We start from the raw sequence: 23,811 nt of genomic DNA, 5'->3' as shown, positions 1-23,811 counted from the left end.
GGAGAATGTGCAAACTCCACACAGTCAGTCGCCTGAGGTGGGAATTGAACCCGGGTCTCAGGCGCTGTGAGGCAGCAGTGCTAACCACTGTGCCACCGTGCCGCCCATTTGTTTGTAAAAAGATGGAACTACCATTTTAGTGGTTGAAGTGCTCATCTGTACTAAGACCATTAAATGGTCCCCACAACAAGATTCCTTTTCAATTCCAGATGTTCAGGACTGGATAAAACAAATCCTGAAACTTGAAATAAACTGTTCCCTCCAATTAGTGTTACACATGCTGAATGACTTGAAATTCAAACTTTCAAATGTTTTCTTTCAATGCTTTGATTGACATGATCATTAGATTTCTCACATCTCTTTAACGTAAACTACTTGTTAGCCACCACTACCACCTAATAGTCTCACACTCTATTTTTCAAAGATATTACCTGCATATCAGTAGCAAATAGCATGCAACATTAAAAAACTCTCTCGTTCTGTACTAACAACTGCTACTGTCTCCAAATCAGCCAATTAAATAATTTGAGCATTTGTAATCTTAAAGATGTGACAATGCTCAGTCTCTTTTAATCCTTGGTTACAAAATTATGTATAAAGGAATTATTCCCTTTATAAAAAGGCATTCATGTGATTTGTGGGGAAAAAACAAACCAATCAGAACACAGGAATAACTTTGCAGATTAAGCTAAGTATTTTCACTAAAAATGTCACACTCAACTCCTTATATTCAGGCAGGATTGTGTATTGGTACTTCAAATTGTCAAAGTATTTTGACTATTTCTCAAATATTTGCCCACTTACAATAATTAGTACACCAAACCAAATTTATATCTTTGTTTCAATATCATCTCTTCAGACCTACAGCTAAAAGGAGTCACCAATGGACTGAAAGGTTATCTCTTTCCCCACAGCTGCTGCTAGACTTGCAGAGTTTCTCCAGCATTTTCTGTTTTTACTGAATTACTTTAGTTGTTCCATGGGTGACCCAAGCATGGCTACATTTATTTCCCACCATTATCTGCATTAAGATGCTGCTGAAGCCTCGGCAGCAATTGTATACATGACTGAATGGCCTGCTTGACAACTTCAAAAAAGGATATTAGAACTAACTAGGTGGACTAGATTATGATCACACACATTAGGACAGGAGCAGGCCATTCAGCCCCTCATGACTATCTGCCATTCAATAAGATAATGGTTGATTTGATCATAATCTTAGATCTGCATTGCTGCCCACACCTGATTAAAAAAAACTAAGGGGTGCAAGTTTAAGCAATCTACCTTTGCCTTAAAAATATTCAATGACTCTTCTTCCATACAAGGGGTGGCACGGTAGCTCAGTGGTTAGCACTGCTGCCTCACAGCACAGGGACCCAGGTTCAATTCCTGCATTGGGTGACTGTGCAGAGTTTGCATGCGGTCGCATCTGTGTGGGTGGCCTCTGGGTACTCCGGTTTCCTCCCACAATCCAAAGATGTGCTGGTCAGGTGAATTGGCCATGCTAAATTGCCCATATTGTTAGGTGCATTTGTCAGGGGTAAATATAGGGGAGGGGAATGGGTCTGGGTGGGACACTTTTCAGATGGTCGGTGTGGACTTGTTGGGCCGAAAGGCCTGTTTTCATACTGTAGGGAATTTAATCTAAATGCAAAACCTCAGGAGCCTCAGAAAAAAAAAGTTTCCCCTCGTTAGTTTTAAATGGGTGACTACTTACTTTTAAATAGTGATATCTAATTCTAGATTCTCCCATAAGAGGAAACACTCTGCTCATATAACTGATCAAAACCTCTCCAGATCTTTTATGTTACAATCAAATCACTTCTTGCTCCTGTAAACTCCAGTGAATACAAGAGGTTGGACATGTTTGGCTTATCAACCACCTATATTATCCTAGGGGCCTCCAATACATCTACATCCTCTAAAAGGTGACGGATATTGTGTTACTGCAAATGCCATCTCACACCAGTGCCATAAATAAACAAAGCACAACTTCCTTAGTTTTGTACTTAATTCCCCTTGCAACAAATAACAGTCTATTAACCTTCCCAATTAATCACTGTACCTACATACAATCTGTTGCAATTCACCCACTAGGATACCCAGATCCATCTGTACCTGACAGCTGGACAATCCCACACCATCATAAAAAAAATATTTTGTTTTTACTCATCCTGCCAAAATGGGCCATTTCACATTTTCTCACATAATACTATTTGGCCACAGGTCTGCCCACTGACTTAACCTATCGATAGCATTTTGTAGCCTCCCTGTACATGCAACAAAATTTTTCATTTGTTTCTTTTTCCCCCCCAAATATTTCCTCTTGAGATGCATCCAATCTTCTGGCATGCAATTCTTTGCACAAATTATATGCCTGTTTTTGTTAGCTTGCATCTACATTTAATATTTCTTGTTAACCACAGATGGTGGGTCTAGCCCATAGCATTTCTTTTTGGAATATACTTACTATGTACACTCAAATATCTGCAGAATTTGTGTCACTAAACTTCTCTTGATCTAGCCTCTAACCTATTAGTTAGAAAATTTATTTGAAATGAGGGTATCGCTGGCTTGGCCAGCATTTATTGCCCATTCCTAGTTGGTGACCAACTATCTTCTCTAACCACTGCAGTCCAAAATAATGCTAGGGAGGGGGTTCCAATACTTTGACACAGCAACAGTGAAGGAACAGTGTATGCCTTATCGAGGAGGCTACAGGTGCCAGTGTTCCCTTGTATCTGCTGCTCTTGTCCTTCTAGATGTCAGTGGTCATGGGTTTAAAGGTGCCATCTAAGAAGCCTTCATGAATTTCTGCAGTGCATCTTCTAAATGATACAAACTGCTGCCATTACACATCGGTGCAGAAGAGCATGAATGGTTCTGGATGTAATGCCAAACAGGCTGCTTTGTCCTGGATGGTGTCAAGATTTTCAAATGTTGTTGGCAAGAAGGGGGTATTCCATCATATTCTTGACTTGTGTCTTGTAAATTGTGTACTGGTTTTGGAAGTCAGAAGATAATTTAATCACAGTAGGATTCTGAGCCTCTGACTTACTCTTGCAACCATAGTATTTTAAGTAGTGTATCCATATAGGATTACCATTTACCAGAAACCTAAGATGTTGATCATGATAGTAATGGTAATGCCACTGAATGTCAAGGGGCAATAGCCAGATTCTCTCGGACAGTTGTAGCCTGACCCACTTGCCACTTTTCAGCATAAATCTGCATATTGCCTAGATATTGCTGCATTTAGACAGACTGTTTCAGTACCTAAGGAATTGTGAATAGTGCTGAACGTTGTGCCATCATTGGGGAAATATCTCAACTTCTGATCTTATGATGGAGGAAAGGTCATTGATAAAGCAGCTAAAATGGTTTTGAGGCAGGTAAGGACAGTACCCGGAGGAACTCCTGCAGAGAGGTCAGGGAGCTGGGATGACGGACCTCAAAGTAACCATTTTCCTCTATGGCAGTTCTGACTCCAGAGTTTTCCCCAATTCCAACTGGTTAGTTTTGGTGGGCTTATTGATATCGCACGTGATCTAATACAGCCTGGACATCAAGTACTGTCATTCTCCCCTCTGCTCTGAAATTCAGCCAATTTGCCAATTCACTTATGCTAGCTCTGTGTTCAGGCCCTCAATTTTCCCCAATTTAAAAGTTTATAAATATAGTTTCAGACAGACTTCTCCCTCCCTCAAACTGAATGCAAAATTCAGTCATTCATTCATTCATTCCAAATTAGCTGTTACAAAGGATCATTAATCTGATATTGTTGTAATGAAATGGAATTACAGTCTAGTCTGATGTACTCAGAACTACTGTTGTGAGAAACTAGCCAGGAACTCTCCAAAATAAAACTGAAGAATTTCAGATACTGGAAATCAGAAACAATAAACAGAAATTGCTGAAAAGAAAACTCAGCAGGCCAGTGGCATCTGTTGAGAGAAAGCAGAGTTAACATTCTTCAGAAGGGTTACTAGTCACTGGACCAGAAACATTAACTCTGCTTTCTTTGCACACCTGAGTTCTCCCAACAATTCCTGTTTTGTTCCAGGAACTCTTCACCTAGGCGACCTTTGCCTCGCTGACATTTCCAGTTTATATGTAGATTAAGGTCTCCCATCTTTATCGGCATGCCTTTCTGACAAGCTCATTATTTTTTCCTTCATGTTTCACCTAATCATGTAATTACTATTAGGGATATGTATGCCACTTTGATAACTTGAAATAAAAACAAAGTGCTGAAGAAACTCAGCAGGTCTAGCAGCACATTTGGAGAGAGAAACAGAGTTAATGTTTGAAGTCCCATGATTCTTCTTCAGAACAGACAAGTCCTGGAAATTGATGGTACTTGCATGTCGACAAAGTGGGAGATGGAAGAATGGAAGAGATGACAAGAGGTCTAGTCATAGTAAAAAAAAAAAAAGAGAGATTTATGCCTACTGTGAGCCAATCATTGGGGGAGTGGGGTGATGGGAAGGGATGCTATTTGAAATTGGAGTACTCAAATGTGGAGTCCTTCAAGATGTTGGATGTCCAGATGGAAGATAAAAAAGGTGTTATTCCTCCAATTCGCAGTGCGGTTCGTTGTGACAATGGAGGCGGCCAAGGATGGTCATGTTGGAAAGGGAGTGGGAAAGGAAATTAAAATGGGCAGTGACTAGGAGGTCCAAACGGCCCCTGCGGGCCTGGTTGTGATGCTTGGCTAACCAACCCCTAAGTTTAAGTTTGGTCACCCCAATGTAAAGACCACATCAGAAGCACCTGACGCAGTAAACTAGGTTGGAAGAGAGGGAGGTGAACTTCTGTCTCACTGGAAGGACTGTTTGGGGACCCTGGATGGAGAGGAGTGGTGTATCAGCAGGTTTTGCATCTTTTCAGTTTCAGAGGAATGTACCTGGAGGTCTGGGGGAGGGGGAATGGCGCAAACTAAGGACTGTCAAAGGGAATGGTCCTTGTGGAAGGTAGATAGAAGTAGAGAGGGGAAGATGGGATGGGGTCTAGTTGGAGTTGGTGGAAGTGTTTGAGAATGATGCGTTGGATGTGGCGACTGGTGGAGTGGTAGGTGAGGACAAGAGGAACTCTGCCTTTATTGCATTTGGAGGGGAGTTTTAAGCAGTGGAAAAGAGAACGAAGGTGGTGCGGTGGAAGGCGGTCTGGATGACAGAGGAAGGAAGAGCACATTGTTCGAAATAGGTAGACATCTGGGATGCTCATGAGTGGAATGTCTCCTCATTCGAGCAGATGCAGCGGAGGCAGAGGCATTGGGAGAATGGGATGAAAGTTCTTGCTGGATACTAAGTGGGAGGTGTAGTCCAGGCAGTTATGAGTGTCTGTGGGTTTGTAGTAGACATCCGTCTGGAGACAGACTCCTGGGATGGTATGAGATAGTCTGCTCAACCTTCTTTATATTCCCTCCATATTAAGAACTTCTTCCCACAAAAGGATATCAAAACTGCACACATTACTCCAGGTGTGATCTTAATGTCCTGTACAATTGCAAAAGAACAAAAAAACCCACAAAAACATACCTGCTCCTGCACTCCAGTCATCCCACTACGAAGGCCAAAATACCATTCGCTGCTCCTGCATTCTTACTTTCAGCAGCTGGCGCACAAAGACACATATGTCTCATTGTACTTTCCCAACCTATTGCCAGATTATAATCTGCTTGCTTATTTACGATATTAAAGTGGGTACTCTCACATTTATTCATCCGCGTTTGCTGTATCTGCACATGAGCATGAGAACAAAAGGGGTATGTAACTACCTGCCTTTATTATTTCTCATTTCTAACCAAATGGCTCGCACATCTTGATTTACTCAACCTGCATCATCGCTTTCTATTGTACTAATATCAAAATTAGCAAACAGATCCAACCCTCTACATTTGCAGAACTTCCTCTTATTACTAAATACCTGATATCCTTCAGGATTCAAGCAACAATCCATTTCATCCTGCAGCCACGTCTCTATAATGGCTACCAGATCATACTTATGAATTTCTATTTGCACTGTCAGTTGACATGGTTTGAGATCATATGCTGACACACACTGCTTTTAATTTTACTCTTGGTAAATTCTAGTCTTCTCGGTTGATTTACTCTTAGATTCATGCCCTGTATTCATCCACGGGAGAAAGTGAGGTCTGCAGATGCTGGAGATCAGAGCTGAAAATGTGTTGCTGGAAAAGCGCAGCAGGTCAGGCAGCATTCCTGAAGAAGGGCTTATGCCCGAAACGTCGATTCTCCTGTTCCCTGGATGCTGCCTGACCTGCTGCGCTTTTCCAGCAACACATTTTCAGCTCTGTATTCATCCACAGCAACCGTAGTGACAGGTCACAGATGGTTTGCTATTCCCTATATTAATATAATTCTCTTTGGTTCGGATTCTACTAATTTACGACCCCTTACAAATTTGATCTCTCACCCCTACTAATTAATTTAAAATTCTCTGTACTTCCCTATTTATGCAGTCAACAAGAACGGTCCCAGCACATTCAGGCTGAGGCCATCCAGTCAGTGAAGTTCCCACTTTTCTCAGAGTGCCACAAACCAGAATTCACTATCCCACACCAATCTTTGAGCCTCAGATTCATCTCTCCAATCTGATTGGCCCCAAGCCTAATGCATATGCCTTGAGGTTACCACCTTTTGAGGTTCAGGTTGTTTACCCGACACCTAGCTCCTCATCCCAATGATATAGAACCTCCTCCGGAGTTGCCTACACAGTTGGTACCGATACAGACCACAAAGGCTAGATCCTCCCCATCGCATTGCAAGTTCTCTCCAACTCTGATGGTGTACCGAATCTTGATACCAGCTGGCAACATAGCCACCTGGACACAGTCTTTGTCAAGTGCCCTCTCCATACTGTCCCACGCACCACTCATTACTCCTTCATCACCACGCCTGAATAGCTGCCTGTATGCAGTGCCACAGTCAATTAGCTCATCTCAGCATTCTCTCTTTCTCTCACCATTTCAAATATCCCTCATTTGTCTTAGTCTGTATGTGGAATTTTAAGCATTTTTGTTTCTTCTGCAGCTTGTTGCATGTTGGCAGGTTTCTGAGCCATATAGGAATATGGGTAGAAATAGAATCCAACAGTGCACAATCTCATCCAAACAAGATGAAAACATTTCAAAATTGTTGGACAATTGCAAAAGAAAGACACCTACCTTCTGCATTATCCTAGCTCCCACACTCACAATTACACTCTCCTGTCCCTGAACGCTGACCAAATCAGATGTCACCATCTTCAGAGGTGTGACAGTTTCCAGATAAGAAAGAATCCAGGCAACCAACACCATCCCTGAAGTTGCAGCACCTGTAGTTCACCCTCCAGCTCAGGCTCTGAGCTGAAACCATCGGGAACTTTAAACACTTGCTGCAAACATTACATATGGATCCAAATAGGTGAGACTTTCTTCCCTGAAAGGAATTAGATTGCAGTTGGCTTTTACAAAAGATCAGCTATACCTGCACAAGGAAAAACATTTATCTTGTTTATTATTGATATTATAAACATGTGGCAATAAATAAATTCTTTCAGCTGTGAGGTTTCTATCAACTTATTTTTAAAAGAAAGGATATAAAGCTGAATAACGAGGCAAAGATTTTTTTGTTCCCTGAAGGACATTCCTCCCCACCCCTGCTCATCTTCTAGCCCACCAGAGGACACTTCCTGCAGCTGAAAAGAACGAACAGAAGCACATTACTTCACGGTAACAGCTTATGTCATCTTTAGATGCAGCTACTGGAGTGAAAAACACATTTTCCCAATACTGTACCTAACGGTGCAACTAACTCCACTTAGCAACACCACACCACGCAGCTTCAAATACCACATTAAATCTCTGCACTGCTGATCCCTAGTGCACGTGGGATGCGTAGTATTAAGAGACAGAGGGAGAAGGAAAATGCACGCCTTCACTTACTGTGCCAGATTCATTAAGGCCAAGTATGCAAACCTTTTCACCTCCTCCTTCGTTAAGTACTTGAGGGTCAACTTTATGATCCAGGTGTCCACCAGTAACAAGAATTTTCTTCAAGTTTAACTGCCTGCACACCCAAGAAAATAATTAAATTCAGCACCTCCTGGAAAGACAAGTATTCATACATACAAAAAAAAAGTTAGCAATAACAAAGAACATCCAGGATATGACAAAGAACATTAGAAGGTATTAGATTCCAAAACTCTACCAGACTTTCAACTGGATATAATCTAAACGTGCTTAGAGATTGCACCTGCACTCCTGAATGAGAGAGAAATGTCTGGAATAACCTTGTATATAAATTTTAATGTCAACTTTAATTTCTTTTCCTCAGTAACTTAGTTAAACTACTTCTCGGCTAACTTGTTTATTTTAATCATATTCTGGATTTATTCTCCAGCCCACCTGAGATTTTGCATACTTCAGGGACTCATTTTCTCTCTAAACAATATAAACTAAAATTTAAACTTTTTCTCATGAGTCACAATAATTAAAAACATAAATTTGATGCACAGAATCCAGGTGCCCCCAGATTCTTGCAAAAGGTTAGCAGGCAAATATAGCATATAATTAGGAAGCTAATAAAATTTTATTTATTGCAAGGGAAATTGTAAGTAAGACAATTATAGTTTAATTATGAGCACTGGTGAGACCATATCTGGAGTATTGTACTATTATTAACATTAGTACTGTACTATTAGTACTATTGGTTGATTTATTTAAGAACAAATGGAAATGCACTGGAATAGTTGAGAGCAGATTTAGTAGACAGATACCTAGAATGTGCAAGTTGTCTTATGAGGAAAGGTCAGACAAGCTATGCTTAATTCGACTGAAGTTGAGAAGTGCGATAGGTACCTTGATTAAAACATGTCAAGAACCCTCAGGGTCTGACAGGATGTATGTGGTAAGAATGTCTCTCCTGATAAGAGAATGTTGAACTAGGGGTAACTGGTTAGATTAGATTCCCTGCAATGTGGAAACCGGTCCTTCAGCCCAACAAATCTACACCGACCCTCCGAAGAACAACTCATCCAGACCCATTCCCCTACATTTACCCCTGACTAATGCACCTAACACTCTGAGCAATTTAGCTCAGCCAATTCACCTAACCTGCACACCTTTGGATTGTAGGAGGAAACCTACGCAGACACGGAGATTTTGCAAACTCCACACAGACAGTCGCCAGAGGCCAGGATCGAACCCGGGTCCTTGGTGCAGTGAGGCAGCAGTGCTAACCACTGAGCCACCGTGCCGCCAAATTAAAAATACGGGGTTAGTCATTTAAGACAGGAGATGAGAATTTTTTTTCTCAAATAGTTGCTTCTCTTTGGAGCTCTTCTTCAAACAACAAAAATGGTGGAAGCAAAGTCCTTGAATAGTTTAAAGGCAGAAAAAGTCAAATTCTTGATTATCTTCTCATCAACCCTGTCATGCCACCACTGAATCCTCCAAGTTTCACTAAGATTTATTCTTACTCTTTTAGACCCAATCTACTCAATCTTTTTTCCTCTTAAGACAAATCACTCATCTCAGGAATCAACAAAATCAAAGCAGCCATTCATAAAATGCAAGCCCCTGAACAAATGTGCCAGCCCTTGTGGGGAACATTTAAGTTCAGAATATCACCAGGCACCACCAAGAATTGAATATACTAAAATGTCCAAGCTTAATTTTTCACCCTATGCATTGGCAACAGAGATGCCAACAGAAACTGTGTCTTACAAATTCAGGTGTTTCGATCTCAACTGCAATTCTTGGAGAGAGCCCGAAACTTTAAGTGAAGGAAAATAAATACCTGGAAGCAATTTTCTTGCATTGATAGCCTGTTAACAGATAAACATCTCCCTTTTCCGTAACACACACTGTGGCCCCATCACTTGCAGCTACGAGAGAGATCACTATGTCCTTATGATGCAAAGCTGATACTTGTCGAGGTGCAAGCACACATCGTTCCCCATTAGGATCCATTAAGTAACCTTAATAAATAATTCAGATAAATGGAAAATATTGGCATGCTGGACCACAATTCTGAAAGAACAGGATTTAACTTATGTAGCAGCATAATAATCAAATGTTGACATCCCAAAAAATTGTGAAGGGCAAAACCAAATAGCCATGCATTGCAAGCAGCTACAAGTATTATTCATTTAAAGAGAGAATTTGCAAATATAGTACATCACCTTAAAATACTTTTTAATCACAACACAAGTTACTAAATAATGCTAAAAAAGTTGTCACTGAGAAGTCTAAAATTATACTTCCATAACATGTACATAAATTGACTTTAAAGTTGCCCACATACATAATATTCATAAAGTGCTAAAAAGGCCACAGATTAGAAACATAAAAGATAGTAGTGCAGCACAATGACAAAGGTCTAAATCCTACTCATACAAGGAGAATAACATTCGCCTTCCTCCAACAGCTGCAAGAGTCTCAAGTAAACTCATTTAATCATACACTAAACGATTGCGGTATCATATAGGTGCAAAGACAAACAGTATTCAAAGCTAAAATGTCACATTGTTCACTTCTAAAACTGACCCAAACATAATGGGTTTATCCTGTATTTAACTCAAGTTATAAAAGATGCTGGCAGTACTTTATTTTAAAAGAAAGTGAAGGAAAATTCAAAGTGAAAAAACTTTAAATACAGTAATTAGTATAATGTCACAGCATTATACACATGCAGAGCTAACATAGCTAATTCACCGTTGCAAGCATTATGTAAACAACTTATACATCTTACCAAGCTGGCCACCATTCAGACCCATGGTATATACAGCTTCCCTTGTCCACAGAACAGTGTGAAACCTGCCCACAGCAACTCCAATCACAGTTCTTCCTTTAAGGGTTTTGGACTGTACCTTCGCAAATGGTTAAGAGATGTATAGATTCACAAACATGCAAGTAAAAGCACATAACATTCCCTTATGTATTATTTCAAACCAGCAGTTTCCATATATAGTTTTACAAAAATCCTTATTGTAATGGGAATTGTACTGGTACTCAAATACCAGTGGTGCAATGTTACTAAAAGTATATGCAATTAAGTGGAATACAAAATCAAGATTGCAATTTCTATAGTTCTAAGCCCTCCATAAAAGCACACAAAATTTTGCTCTATCTGTAAGTTTTGAAAAAGTTACAAGTTTTCATAAAACATCGAGTTGAGTGGATCTGAAAACATATTTTCAGGAATAGCTTTCAAAAGCAAGATTTTAAATGAAAGCACTTAATCCCGTAACAAAATTTAATCAAACTTCTTTGGATCTACAAATTAGAATTGCAATTTAAGATTATTTAATCTTACAATTAAAATACAATGCTCAGTAAGACACTAGGTATTTCCAGTTGAACCTTCAGCATTTAATGAAGTGACAGAAAATTGTTTAACTTTAACAACTATAAAATTTCCTCTTTGACCCCTCCAAGAATCAAAATACAATCTTAGAACCTTGGAGTACTGAATAAGCCCATTCCATGCCAATTCCATTCAAATAAAGGGTTGGAGAGATTACCATCATCTGCATTATTTTGCTTTTACTCAAAAAGAGTTGCCCAATTATTCCTACTTGCCTGCTTTTCCTCCTAAACCTTTCAATAAAGGCTCCTCTTATATGAGAGATTCTAGGACCAGAGGACATAATCTCAATAAGAGGGATCACACATTTAAAGAGAGGGGAGGAATTTCTTCTCTCAAAAGGGTACAGTTTTTTTTAAAAAATGTACATTCAAGGATGAGATAGTCAGATCTTTAATCTACAGTAATTGATGAAAAGGCGAGAAAGTGGAGTGAGGATTATCAGATCAGCCACAATCACAATGGGTTGAATGCCAAACTTCGACTCTGACATCTTAGTCATTTTTACCTCTTAAAAAAGTACCAGGCTAAAGGGCTTTTGAAACATCTAAAAATATAAAATCACAAAATTCAAGACCCACCCCATGACATACAGTAGAACCTAAACAAACAAAACAGTCAGAAGTTCATACTCCATAAAGAGGATTGATGAGGGCAGAGCAGTAGGTGTGATCTATATGGACTTCAGCAAGGCATTTGACAAGGTTCCCCACAGGAGACCGATTAGCAAGGTTAGATCTCATGGAATACAGGGAGAACTAGCCATTTGGATACAGAACTGGCTCAACGGTAGAAGACAGAGGATGGTGGTGGAGGGCCACAGGGATCGGTGCTGGGTCCGCTACTTTTTTGTCATTTACATAAATGATTTGGATGCGAGCATAAGAGGTACAGTTAGTAAGTTTGCAGATGGCACCAAAATTGGAGGTGTAGTGGACAGCAAAGAGGGTTACCTCAGATTACAACAGGATCTGGACCAGATGGGCAAATGGGCTGAGAAGTGGCAGATGGAGTTTAATTCAGATAAATGCAAAGTGCTGCATTGTGGGAAAGCAATTCTTAGCAGAACTTCTACACTTCATGGTAAGGTCTCAGGGAGTGTTGCTGAACAAAGAGACCTTAAAGTGCAGATTCATAGCTCCTTGAGTCGCAGGTAGATAGGAGAGTGAAGGCGGCATTTGGTATGCTTTCTCTCTTATTGGTCAGAATATTGAGTACAGGAGTTGGGAGGTCATGTTGTGGCTGTACAGGACATTGGTTAGGCCACTGTTGGAATATTGCGTGCAATTCTGGTCTCCTTCCTATGTGTTGGAAGATGTTGTGAAACTTGAAAGGGTTCAGAAAAGATTTACAAGGATGTTGCCAGGGTTGAAGGATTTGAGCTGTAGGGAGAGGCTGAACAGGCTGGGGCTGTTTTCCCTGGAGCGGCGGAGGTTGAGGGGTGACCTTATAGAGATTTACAAAATTATGAGGGGCATGGATAGGGTAAATAGGCAAAGTCTTTTCCCTGGGGTCAGGAAGTCCAGAACTAGAGGGCATAGGTTTAGGGTGAGAGGGGAAAGATATAAAAGAGACCTAAGGGGCAACTTTTTCACGTAGAGAATGGTACGTGCATGGAATGAGCTGCCAGAGGAAGTGGTGGAGGCTGGTACAATTGCAACATTTAAAAGGCATTTGGATGAGTATATGAATAGGAAGGGTTTGGAGGGATATGGGCTGGGTGCTGGCAGTTGGGTCTAGATTGGGTTGGGTTATCTGGTCAGCATGGACGGGTTGGACCGAAGGTCTGTTTCCATGCTGTACATCTCTTTGACTCTAAGAATTTGAAATTTTTTCCATAATTTTGTTCAGCCTCAACTCTTAAGAAAGATGCTCATAGTAAAAATTAATTTTATATTCATTTTATTTTGAAAACATTGCAGATAATGACCCTAAAAATTTCAAGTTTGCATTAAATGGTTTAAATAAACTGACTCTTTTAAAGAACATCAGTGGCCCATTGTTAGGCAGGCATCCCAAAAAACAAGAGCAATTGCCCATACGTACCTGCCTTGGTATACTACTGTTGACTGGTGGAGGTACAATGCCCAACTGATAATAAGTGTTCAGTCCAAAAGCATAAACAGATCCATCTTCTGTCAAAACAACTGTATGGTCCTTTGCAGCTGCCACCTGAGAACAACGATGGCTTGCTAAACTTTCCACCAGTCGAGGAACCTAAATAAGACAGTAAAAACGTTATACAGTAAATGTGCCGTACAATCAAAACGTCTCATTTGAAATCTTCACACAACTTGCCCAGCAATATCTTGCCAGGAGGTAATGGTGGGTCACATTGCCTTTTTCATGGCATCTCAAAATTTATCTAATAAAGAGTTCCAAATGTTTACAACCCTCTAAGTAAAAATATTTCTCCACATTTCAGGCCTAAGTGACATTCTCCATCAGTTTTAAATTGTGCTCCTTAGTTCTAGACTTCTCAACAAGAGGAACATCATACCCTACCCATCTGTTTAAGCATTTTGCAAATTTCAATTTTGGAAGTTTTTAAAGAAAAAGCCATGCACTGTTTGAATTTGCTTTGAAATTAACATGATTGTGTTGCAGGAGAGGTCAAGCCTCACTAACTTGATAGAGTTTTTGAGGAGGTGACAAAGAGGATTGAGGAGGGAAAAGTAGTTGATGTTACATGGAATTCAGTAAAGCCATTGATAAGGTCCCTCATGGCAGACTGGTACAAAAAAGGTGAAGTCACATGATATCAGGTGTGAGCTGGCAGGATGGATAAAGAACTGACTCAGTCATAGGACTCAGGGTAACAGTAGAAAGATGCTTTCGGAATGGCGAGTTGCGACTAGTGGTGATCAGTGCTGGAACCTCTGCTGTTTGTAATCTACATAAGTCACGTCTGGTCTAATTAGTAAGTTTGAGAACAAGACAAAGATTGGGAGTTGAGGACGACTGTCAGAGGATACCACAGAGTATAGATCAGTTGGAGGCACGCGCAGAAGAATGATGGATTGAGTTTAATCTAGACAAATACGAGGTGATGCATTTTCGAAGGTCACATACAGGTGGAAATTATACAGTGAACAGGAATTTTAAAGAATGTGCAAGGGACATTTTTTCTGGAGTCTGGAACACACTGCCAGAGCTGGTGGTGGAAGCAGACAATAGCAGCATTCAAGAGTCACCTGGATGAATATGTGAATAGAAAGGGAATAGAGGGATATGAATCCTGTAAGCAAAGACAGTCTTAGTATGGAAGGACAAATGTGTTGGTACAGGCTTGGAGAGCTGAAGGCGGCTCCTATGTTGTATTTTCTTTGAGACACCACAGAAGGATTTAACCAAACACACAATCTGTTGATTCAAAATTTCAAATAGTAATTAATGCCAGAATTTCCTCCCCTAATCGAGATCCAGTGAGATTGTTGGGATGCTAACATCTGACCATGATGTCACGCACTGACAAGCAGAGATCAGTAATCAGAACAAGAGTGTTAACTGAGAAATGGAAATGTCACCCCTACATTCCATTCTAAGAGAAAGTAGTGCCCTCAGGAGAGAAAATTGGCAAGACGCACACAGACTTTCTATCAATAGCTCAAACTCATTGGATTTCTATTCCAAAGACTCAAAAGAATTGTTCATTATAAGCTTGTGAACATTTGTGGGCAAATATGAAAATCATTGCTTTAAACTCATCCCAGAAAATTTTTATAAAATATTATTCAAAGTCTTAAGGTAAAGTCAAGCTTTCAGATCACGAGGCAGTAAAAAATAATGAGTAACTCAATCCTGGAATTCCCACTGTGGGATTTAGAAGTTGTAATGTGAGCCGGTTTTTGTTTTTTTGGGTGGGGGGGGGGGGGGGGGGGGCAGGGCAATCAATTAAATAACCAACCCATTCTGAGGATTTAAGTCAACCTCCTCAAAATATTGTAAGGTTACGTTCTTCCATTGACATTTTTTATTTTAAAAAACTGCTGACTAGATTTCCTGAGCATCAGTATATCTGATTAGTCAAGGGAGAAAAAATAACTGCCTTTACAACACAGCTTTGGAACAGGTGGTGGTATTTCATTCCAGTTAATAAGGTGCCCCATGAAAGGTAATGGCAGAAAATAAAAGCTCATTGTTATATCTCCCTAAACATTGAGTCGAAAATTGTGGCGCTGGAAAAGCACAGCAGGTCAGGTAGCATCAGAGAAGCAGGACAGTTGACATTTCAGGTATAAGCCCTTATTCAGAGATGTTGACTCTCCCCTACCTTGATGCTGGCTGACCTGCTGTACTTTCCCAACACCATACTTTGACGGACTCTCTAGCATCTGTAGTCCTCATCTTCCTCCTACATATTTTATTGATTAGCTAGAAAAAAAGTTAGACCTAAATTGGTCATTTTCTGGTTGGCAAGATGATATAGTTGTCTCAGGATCAGTGCTGTGATCACAACTCTTCACAATTTGTATGAATGATTTGAATGAACAGACAAGAGATCTGATTGCTTAAATCCTTTTTAAGAATGATGTAAGTGTGTTGGAAACAGTTCAAAGACAGTTTACTAAACTAATACTTGGAATTGGCAGATTGTCTTATGAGGGAAGACTGGGCAGGGTCAGCTTGTAAACATTGAAGATACGAGCAACAGATGCTTTGATTGGAACATATGAGATCCTGAAGGGCCTTGACAGGGTAACTGGACAGAGTACACAAGAACATAAGAAATATGGTTAGGAGTAGGACATTAGTTTTTGAGCTTCCCCTACCATTCTATAAGACCATGGTTGAGATATCCTAGGCATAAACTGCTCTTTTGTGCTAGCATTACTTTCAACTCGTTAACATTTCAAAAAACGTTATATACCTCCTCTTTAAATACTTTGATTATAGCCTCTGTAACTCTCCAGGTTAAAGATTTCCAGAATTTTACTATCCTCAGATGGAATTCGTTCACATCTCAGTTTTTTAAACAAATGTCCCCTTACTCACCTCCTGCAATCTACCATGACCGACGATCCTACCAGGATTTCCAGGAATCCTTTCGGTGGTGGACAGGCTCAAGTGTTCTGTTGATCCTGTGGGCAATACTGTCAGGAGCTCCCAATGCCAGTAAAAAACCATAGGTGACAAACTGGAGACATGCAAATGTTGTCTCCTGGGGTGTACTAGCCAAGGTTTTGGTTCGCGATAGAAAAGTTCTTTTTGAAAAATGTAACTGATGGCGCAAAAGCACAACTTCCAGCAGGTTCACCTACGCAAAATTCAGAATCTGCCATTCACTGTTCCAGAGAACACATTGACGGTTCTGTCAGTCATTCTTCAAGTTAAAAACACTGCCTGCTTTGCTTCTTTTTTTAAAGAAATAGATTGTTCTATGCTAAAGAGTAGGGCTACTTACAGGTGAGTAAAAATGCTGTCTCATCACTCCTCCCAGCATTTCACTCTCTTTTGGGGCAGGAATTTAAGTCCAGGTTGATGGAAGGGAAGTCCGCGCTGCATTTGCACCCTGCGGTTGGGTTTGCAGACTTTTGAGATCTTTATGGTATCTTGGCTTGCCAGAATAGAAAGGCTAGAAAGTTAGAAAGTAAGTAATAATGCATTCTACCAGTCACTTCTTCCTTGATCAGAGAGGAATTGAATTTTCTTCAGCTCACAAAGGCTTAAAAAAAAAAACATGACTTTGTCAGCAACATCCCAAGCTTGACACTCTACTTGTGAGAAGGTCAAGCCTTGCTGCAGCAAAAGGAAATGTTCACTGCGGCCCACAGACAAATATGAGTTTGTTTCCTGGGCAGTTACCAGGGACCAGAGTGCAAAAGAAAACCTCAGTGAACCATGGAGATAATATTGTTCCATGATTTTTCAAAATCTCTTATTTATTCTCCATAAAAAAAAAGGCAAGCAAACATGCATAAAGAAAAAAAAAATTAACAGAATTTCTACCTACAAGGTATGTTTGCTCATCTCCATGCCCAAGTCGACCTCCTTGGCCGTGGCCACAGGTATACACATGACCTTTTTGTGAAAGGAATACTGAATGAAATTTGCAAAGCAGAACCTAAAAAATAAAAAAGTCAAGCACTTTATTTAAATACAGGCTAATTACTTTATTCATTGCTCCCAATTATATACTTAATAGTTACCTTACATTTGTAAACATAGAAAACAGGAAAAGACCATTTGACTCAGAGTCTGCTCCACTATTCAATAGGATCATGGTTGATCAGCCAACTCAGTACCCTCTTCCTGCTTTCTCCCCTTGACTTTGGATCCTTTTAGAACCAAGAACTAGATCTAACTCCTCCTTAAACATTCAATATTTTGGCTTCACTGCTTTCTGTGAAGAATTCCACAGGCTCACCCTCTCTGGGTAAAGGAATGGTTTCCTCATCGGAGTCCCAAGTGGTCTACCCGGTAACCTTAAGCTGTGAGCGGTAAAGATTTCAGTCTCTTAAAAAAGTAATATTAAAAAGCAATTTCCGTTTCCAAACATAAAAACAATACAATAGAATATAGAACAGGCTGTCAGCCCACCATGTCCGCGTCACAATGCCATTCTAAACTAATTCCATCTGTCTTAGATGGTCTGTATCCCTCAGTTCTCTGCCTGTTCAGGTTGTTTAAATGACTCTAAAAGGTTGCTATCATATTGCTTCTACATCTTCCCGGCAGCTCATTCCAGGCACCTACCACCCTCTAATATATTCTTACACTTACCACTACTGCTGATATAGGCGAACTGGAATGCAAATCACTTTTCTCTTTTTTTTTAAAAAAAAGAATACTGGGAATATATTTGGTACTTTCTAACCCATGTGTCCAGACTCTGTTCAAGTTTGGAAGATGACCATTAATATACCTAATCTTTCCAGAACCACTTCCTTTAATACTCTGGGATGCACATTAATCAGGCTCTGGTGAATTGTCAGCCCTTTATATCAAAAAAAAAGATGGTATTGAGGGAAAAATATCTAAAATATGCTGATGATATTAAGCTGGGTAGAATAGAGAATTGTGAGGATGATGTTGACTGGCTTGATCAGATTTAATTTAATTATTGATTTTCCAAATATAAATACCCTCAACATGATTTTTTTTGTTCACAGGCTGCAAGCGCATCAATCTTGCCAAATTTATTGCTTATATCAAATTGACCAGAAGGTGGTGGTGGTTAGCTGCCTTATTTGAAGCACTATAGTCCATGTAATGAAGGTACTCAGTGCTGTTAGGAAGGGACTGCCAGGGTCTTCACCCATGGGCAGTGAAAGAACAGCAACATCGTTCCAAGTCAGAATGGTGTGCATCTTTAAAGAAGAATGCACATGGACATAGAAATGTAGAAACAGAAGAATACAGCGCAGTACAGGTCCTTTAGCCCTCAATGTTGCGCCGATCCAAGCCCACCTAACCTACACTAGCCCACTATCCTCCATATGCCTATCCAATGCCTGTTTAAATGCCCATAAAGAGGGAGACTCCACCACTGCTACTGGCAGGGCATTCCATGAACTCATGACTCGCTGAGTAAAGAATCTACCCCTAACATCTGTCCCCTTAATTTAAAGCTATGCCCCCTCGTAATAGCTGACTCCATAACGTGGAAAAAGGCTCTCATGGTCAACCCTATCTAAACCCCTAATCATCTCGTACACCTCTATCAAGTCACCCCTAAACCTTCTTTTCTCCAATGAAAAGAACCCCAAGTGCCTCAGCCTTTCCTCATGCGATCTTCCTACCATACCAGGCAACATCCTTGTAAACCTTCTCTGCACCCGTTCCAGTGCCTCCACATCCTTCCTATAGTATGGCGACCAAAACTGCACATAATACTCCAGATGCGGCCGCACCAGAGTCTTATACAACTGCAACATGTAGTGATGTTTCTATGCACCTGCTGCCCTGGACCTCCCTCGTAGGTTTTGGCATAGATTTCGAAGGTTCCATTTAAAGGGTCTTGGTAAGTTGCATTAGTGCATTGTATATATGGTACACACTGCATTATGCAGCAATGTTGGAAGAATTGAGTGCTTAAGGTAATAAATAGGGTGCCAAATGTGCTGCTTTGGTCCTGAACTTTGAGTGTATTTATATGGCCAGCAAAATTAAGTTTCTTTTCCCAGATTCAATCAACAGATATGGATGCCACCGATTAGGGCAGAATTTACTGAACATCCCTAATTGTCCTTGCAAAAATGGTGGTGAGCCACCTTCTTAAACTGCTGTAACCTACAGAGGGGAAGGGTAATCTCACTTCCTGCGCTGTTAGGAACAAGGGTTCTGGGATTTATGGATGTTGCTAGACAGAGAGATTCAGAGTGGATTTGCATCAATTCAATGACATGGAAACACTACGACTTGTGCGAGAGTTGGAGGTGAACCTAAGTCGTAGTGTTTCCATGTCACCGAATTGATCCATTCAGAATCTCCCCCTATCAACACTGAAGGAATGGCATTATAGTTATATACCTGGTGAGAATTGGAGGGGAATTTATCACCATTCCTTCATTATCACTGGATCAAAAATCATGGGACTTAGTCCTTAATGTGTGGAAATACCTACACCACACAGACAATGGCAGTTCAAGGTAACACATCATCGTCTTCAAGGCCAAATGGGGATGGGCAACATCTCAACCTATAACTGAACTAAACAATAATAATGCTGAAGTAAATTGACAGCAGCTTATGCTGTTCAAAACACATGCTGCTTTATTGATTTTACTTTTTTTAAATTGCATCAACTCCTTCCCCACCCACCTCACCATAATGCTCTGGTCTGACTAATAACAAGACTTACACATTATGGTGCATGCTAACTTTTATCCCAGTCAGCAGCATTACTTTAGATTGCATACATTCCATAAATAGTAAACTACATTCCACATCAATTAAGATTAACTAGTCTGAATTGCTTCTTGCCAAACTATTTCTATCCATCAATTATAATAAAAATACCACAGCTTATGTATCACTTCATGCAAAGTCAACACAATGTATTGACCACTGATGCAAGAAAAGTTATAAATACTTGCATTCACTGAAAGAGAGAAATTTTAAGAGATTTTAATCTTGCAGCTCACAGGACATTTGTTCTGATTTGTACTATAACCAGAATAGTGAAACAATAGTTGTGTAATTTCTTCAATAGTTAAAATAGCTCCTTCCTAAAATACAGCACCAGAAAGAGATCCTGCAGATTGAGTCGAACATGAAAGCTGTTTGAAAGAAACAATTGCTTCTACGCAGCACCTCTATCTCAGATTGCTCCGAGTTACTTTGAATTTAATTACTGCTGCTTTCTGAACAAATACAGCAGCCACTCGGTGCAAAATAGCCTGCAAACAGCAAAATATGATCAATGATTTTGCTGTTAACAAAGAAATTTAGCATGACCAGCAGGAGATCCCCTTATTCTTCAAGTAGTGCTTTGGGTACCTTAACATCTGTCCAAAGAGTCAGGTCGGGCTGTCTGAACATTTTATCCAAAAGATTATATTTGGGTAAATAGCCTGAGGCATTCACCTATGTTATTTGCTCAAGTGGAGGTGATGGCCTATTGGTATTATTGCTGGTCTCTTGATCCAAAGACCCAGATAACATTCTGGGGACCCAGGCTCTAATCCAGTGAAAGCAAATGGTGGAATTTGAATTCAATAAATATCTGGAATTAAGAGTCTACGATAACCAGAGAATCAGTTGTCAATTTTTGGATAAACCCATCTGGTTCACTAATGTCCTCTGGGAAGGAATCTGCTGTCCTTATCTGGTCTGGCCTACACATGAATCCAGGCCCGCAGCATCGTGGTTAACTCTCAACTGCTCTGGGCAATAAATGCTCGCCCAACCAATGATGCACTCATTCCGTGAATGAATAAGAAAAACAGTCCTGAAGTTGAAGCTTAACCTTTAACTGCCTGATTGAGAGGCAAAAGCGCTACCAAGCACACAGTCAGATACAACCACAATTTAATTTTCAAAGAAAACTGTTAAATATCTGCTGAGGACTCTGTTATTCGGCATAGAGAGATTTTGAAACAAGATTTATGATCATAGTAAAGTTTTTATACCTCCTTGATGTAGGTCCCTGACCTAGAGAAGTAGTCCACAAGCTCAGGATGATGCTTGCTTTGTTGGCTTCCATGACCAAGGGTAAAATTAGTGTTGTTACCCCAGGTATAAACTTCAGTGGGATCTGGAAAATAAATTTGAATATACATGTCAAACATTCAAAAGCAATTACACCACTTAAGTGTAATGTTGCTGAGCCACACAGTTAAAGTATTTACAGAAAATGCCAATTACAGCAAACTTTATTAAAAATAACCAAAAAATATCTGACATTGCAAATTAGTTTTTGCAACACTAGAACTCTAAACAAACAGAGTTAGCGAATTATACACGTCTTTAATAAATTTCTTTATGGTGCTTTTAGAATGTTTAGTCAATCTTGCTAAAATGTCATAACTAGCCAAGAGGAAAAGCAGATGGCCTGTTAACAGCAGTGACTAATGCCAACTGCAGGTCACCTGATCCTCTATTTCCTCCCTCTAAGAAACCATCTCACGCATCAGCATCGCCCCAGTCTTTGCTCGGCTTTCAACGAAACTCGTCACACAGCAAATCATGACCTTTAGACTGTTAATTGTTGGCAAAGAACATCAAGTTGCATTTTTACACTAGCCTCGAGTTTGCTATATTGATGGCATAAAAAAGTACAAGCTTATTTCCAAAAGGTAATAACTGCGATTCCATTGCAGATAGCTGGTATTGTACGCATTGAAGATTTCAAAGGCTCTTGTGACAGTGGTATTGTCCCTACCACTGGACCAGAAGCCCCAGGTTCAAATCCCACATGCTCTAGAAGTGCATAATGACATCTCTGAACAAGTGGATTAGAAAATATATACTGATGATTTCTAATTCACATTACTCAGATATATAGTTAAATGAACTTTTAGAACTCATTACTGAAGAGATTTTGAAAGGATTTTACAACAGTTAAAACAATAGTTCAAATATTTACTTTAAGTTACGACACCCACAGATTGAGAAAGGAAAGAGAATTATACCAGTCTTTCTATAAACCACATGTGATGGTCTATCTTTCATGGCCAAGTCAAGTGTAGATAACCCTTCTTTATCTTGTATATGAAGACTACTTCCATGCTGCAAACAAAAATAGAAGCAGAGCCCATTAATGTTGCATATTTAAAAAGCAAGAGACAATAGAGTTAATTTTAACAGAAAAAAAGTCAGTAAACTTCTAGAAATTACAACCATTTTTAAGAGCACTAAAATGTAACTTTAAACCTGGTTATAACTATAGCAACTAGATCATGGAAAGGGGTCTTACAACCAGAATTTGTTTCAATTGGGTTAATCACATCATACTGCTCTTTCCTCATATCTTTTTGCATTCGTCCTTTTTAAATGCCAATTCGATATTTTTAATGACTTTCAGTCTATGCTCCTACAGCCATTTGCCATAAAACAATGTTGCAATTGATATGCATCTGCAAACAATTCGTCTAGCCTCCTATTGATTTTGCAATGACAAATCTAAGGATATACCTCTTTGGGATTGCTAGTGAAAGCAATACTTTGCCACAAACTTTGCTTTCGCTTGAAAAACATGCACAAAGTCCTACAGAAATCCCTAATTTTAAACATTTCTTCAGTCATAATCCCACATTTGTGTTATGGTTCTCAATTCATTCTGGTCTTTTTAAAAAAATACACAAATAGGAAGTCCAACTTGGTACATAATGTGCCAACTTAGATATTGACTTATATGATATTGACTTATACCAATACATTACTTCTGTGATTTCTTTTTAAAAATCAATCATTTTGTGGGACGTGGGTATTATTGACTGGCCAGCATTTATTGCCCATCCCTAGTTGCCCTCGAGAAGGTGGTGGTGAACTGCCTTCTTGAACCACTTCAATCCACCTGCTGTGGGTGACTCATAATACCATTAGGTAGGAAATTCCAGGATTTTGACCCAGTGGCAGTGAAGGAAAAATGATATATTTCCAAGTCAGGATGGTGAGTGGAGAACTTTAAAAGGTGGTGGCATTCCCATACATCTACTGCCCTTGTCCTTCTAGATGGAAGTGGTCATGAGTTTGGAAGGTGCTGTCTGAGGATCTTTGGTGAATGTTTGCAGTACATCTTGTAAATTGTACACACTGCTGCTACTGAGCATTGGTGGTGGAGGGAGTAGATGCAGTGCCAATCAAGCAAGCTACTTTGTCCTGGATGGTGTCAAGCTTAGCGTGTTGTTGGGGCTGCATTCATCCAGGCAAGTGGGTAGTATTCCAGCTGACTTGAAACATTAACTAAAAATTGCCCAAATTGGTGATGTCAGCAAATTTCAAACATTGCTCCTCCATCAATATCCTGTGTGCAATCAAGAAGTACTGCACTGAT

General features: G+C 39.9%; 1 protein-coding gene across 3 annotated transcripts in view; it reads right to left on the bottom strand.

Moving 5' to 3' along the window:
• The window catches only part of ibtk (inhibitor of Bruton agammaglobulinemia tyrosine kinase), a 113,740-nt gene that overhangs the window by 67,906 nt on the left and 22,023 nt on the right, over positions 1 to 23,811 (bottom strand). For 2 of the 3 annotated variants that reach the window (XM_043686948.2, XM_087982367.1), the window contains exons 3-9: positions 22,448 to 22,544; positions 21,446 to 21,570; positions 17,326 to 17,436; positions 13,419 to 13,589; positions 10,758 to 10,875; positions 9,804 to 9,984; positions 7,949 to 8,072 (exon numbers count right to left, since the gene is read on the bottom strand). In XM_043686948.2, the coding sequence (XP_043542883.2) occupies positions 7,949 to 8,072; positions 9,804 to 9,984; positions 10,758 to 10,875; positions 13,419 to 13,589; positions 17,326 to 17,436; positions 21,446 to 21,570; positions 22,448 to 22,544 (927 nt within the window). The remainder of the gene's footprint in view (positions 1 to 7,948; positions 8,073 to 9,803; positions 9,985 to 10,757; positions 10,876 to 13,418; positions 13,590 to 17,325; positions 17,437 to 21,445; positions 21,571 to 22,447; positions 22,545 to 23,811) is intronic. The other variant, XM_043686949.2, reaches the window with a different exon arrangement.

Source organism: Chiloscyllium plagiosum, unplaced genomic scaffold (genome assembly GCF_037043375.1).
Source record: "Chiloscyllium plagiosum isolate Xiang-an unplaced genomic scaffold, Cpla_swu_hap1 HiC_scaffold_3, whole genome shotgun sequence".
Taxonomy (NCBI): domain Eukaryota; kingdom Metazoa; phylum Chordata; class Chondrichthyes; order Orectolobiformes; family Hemiscylliidae; genus Chiloscyllium; species Chiloscyllium plagiosum.
This window is presented reverse-complemented; position numbering and strand designations above follow the sequence as displayed.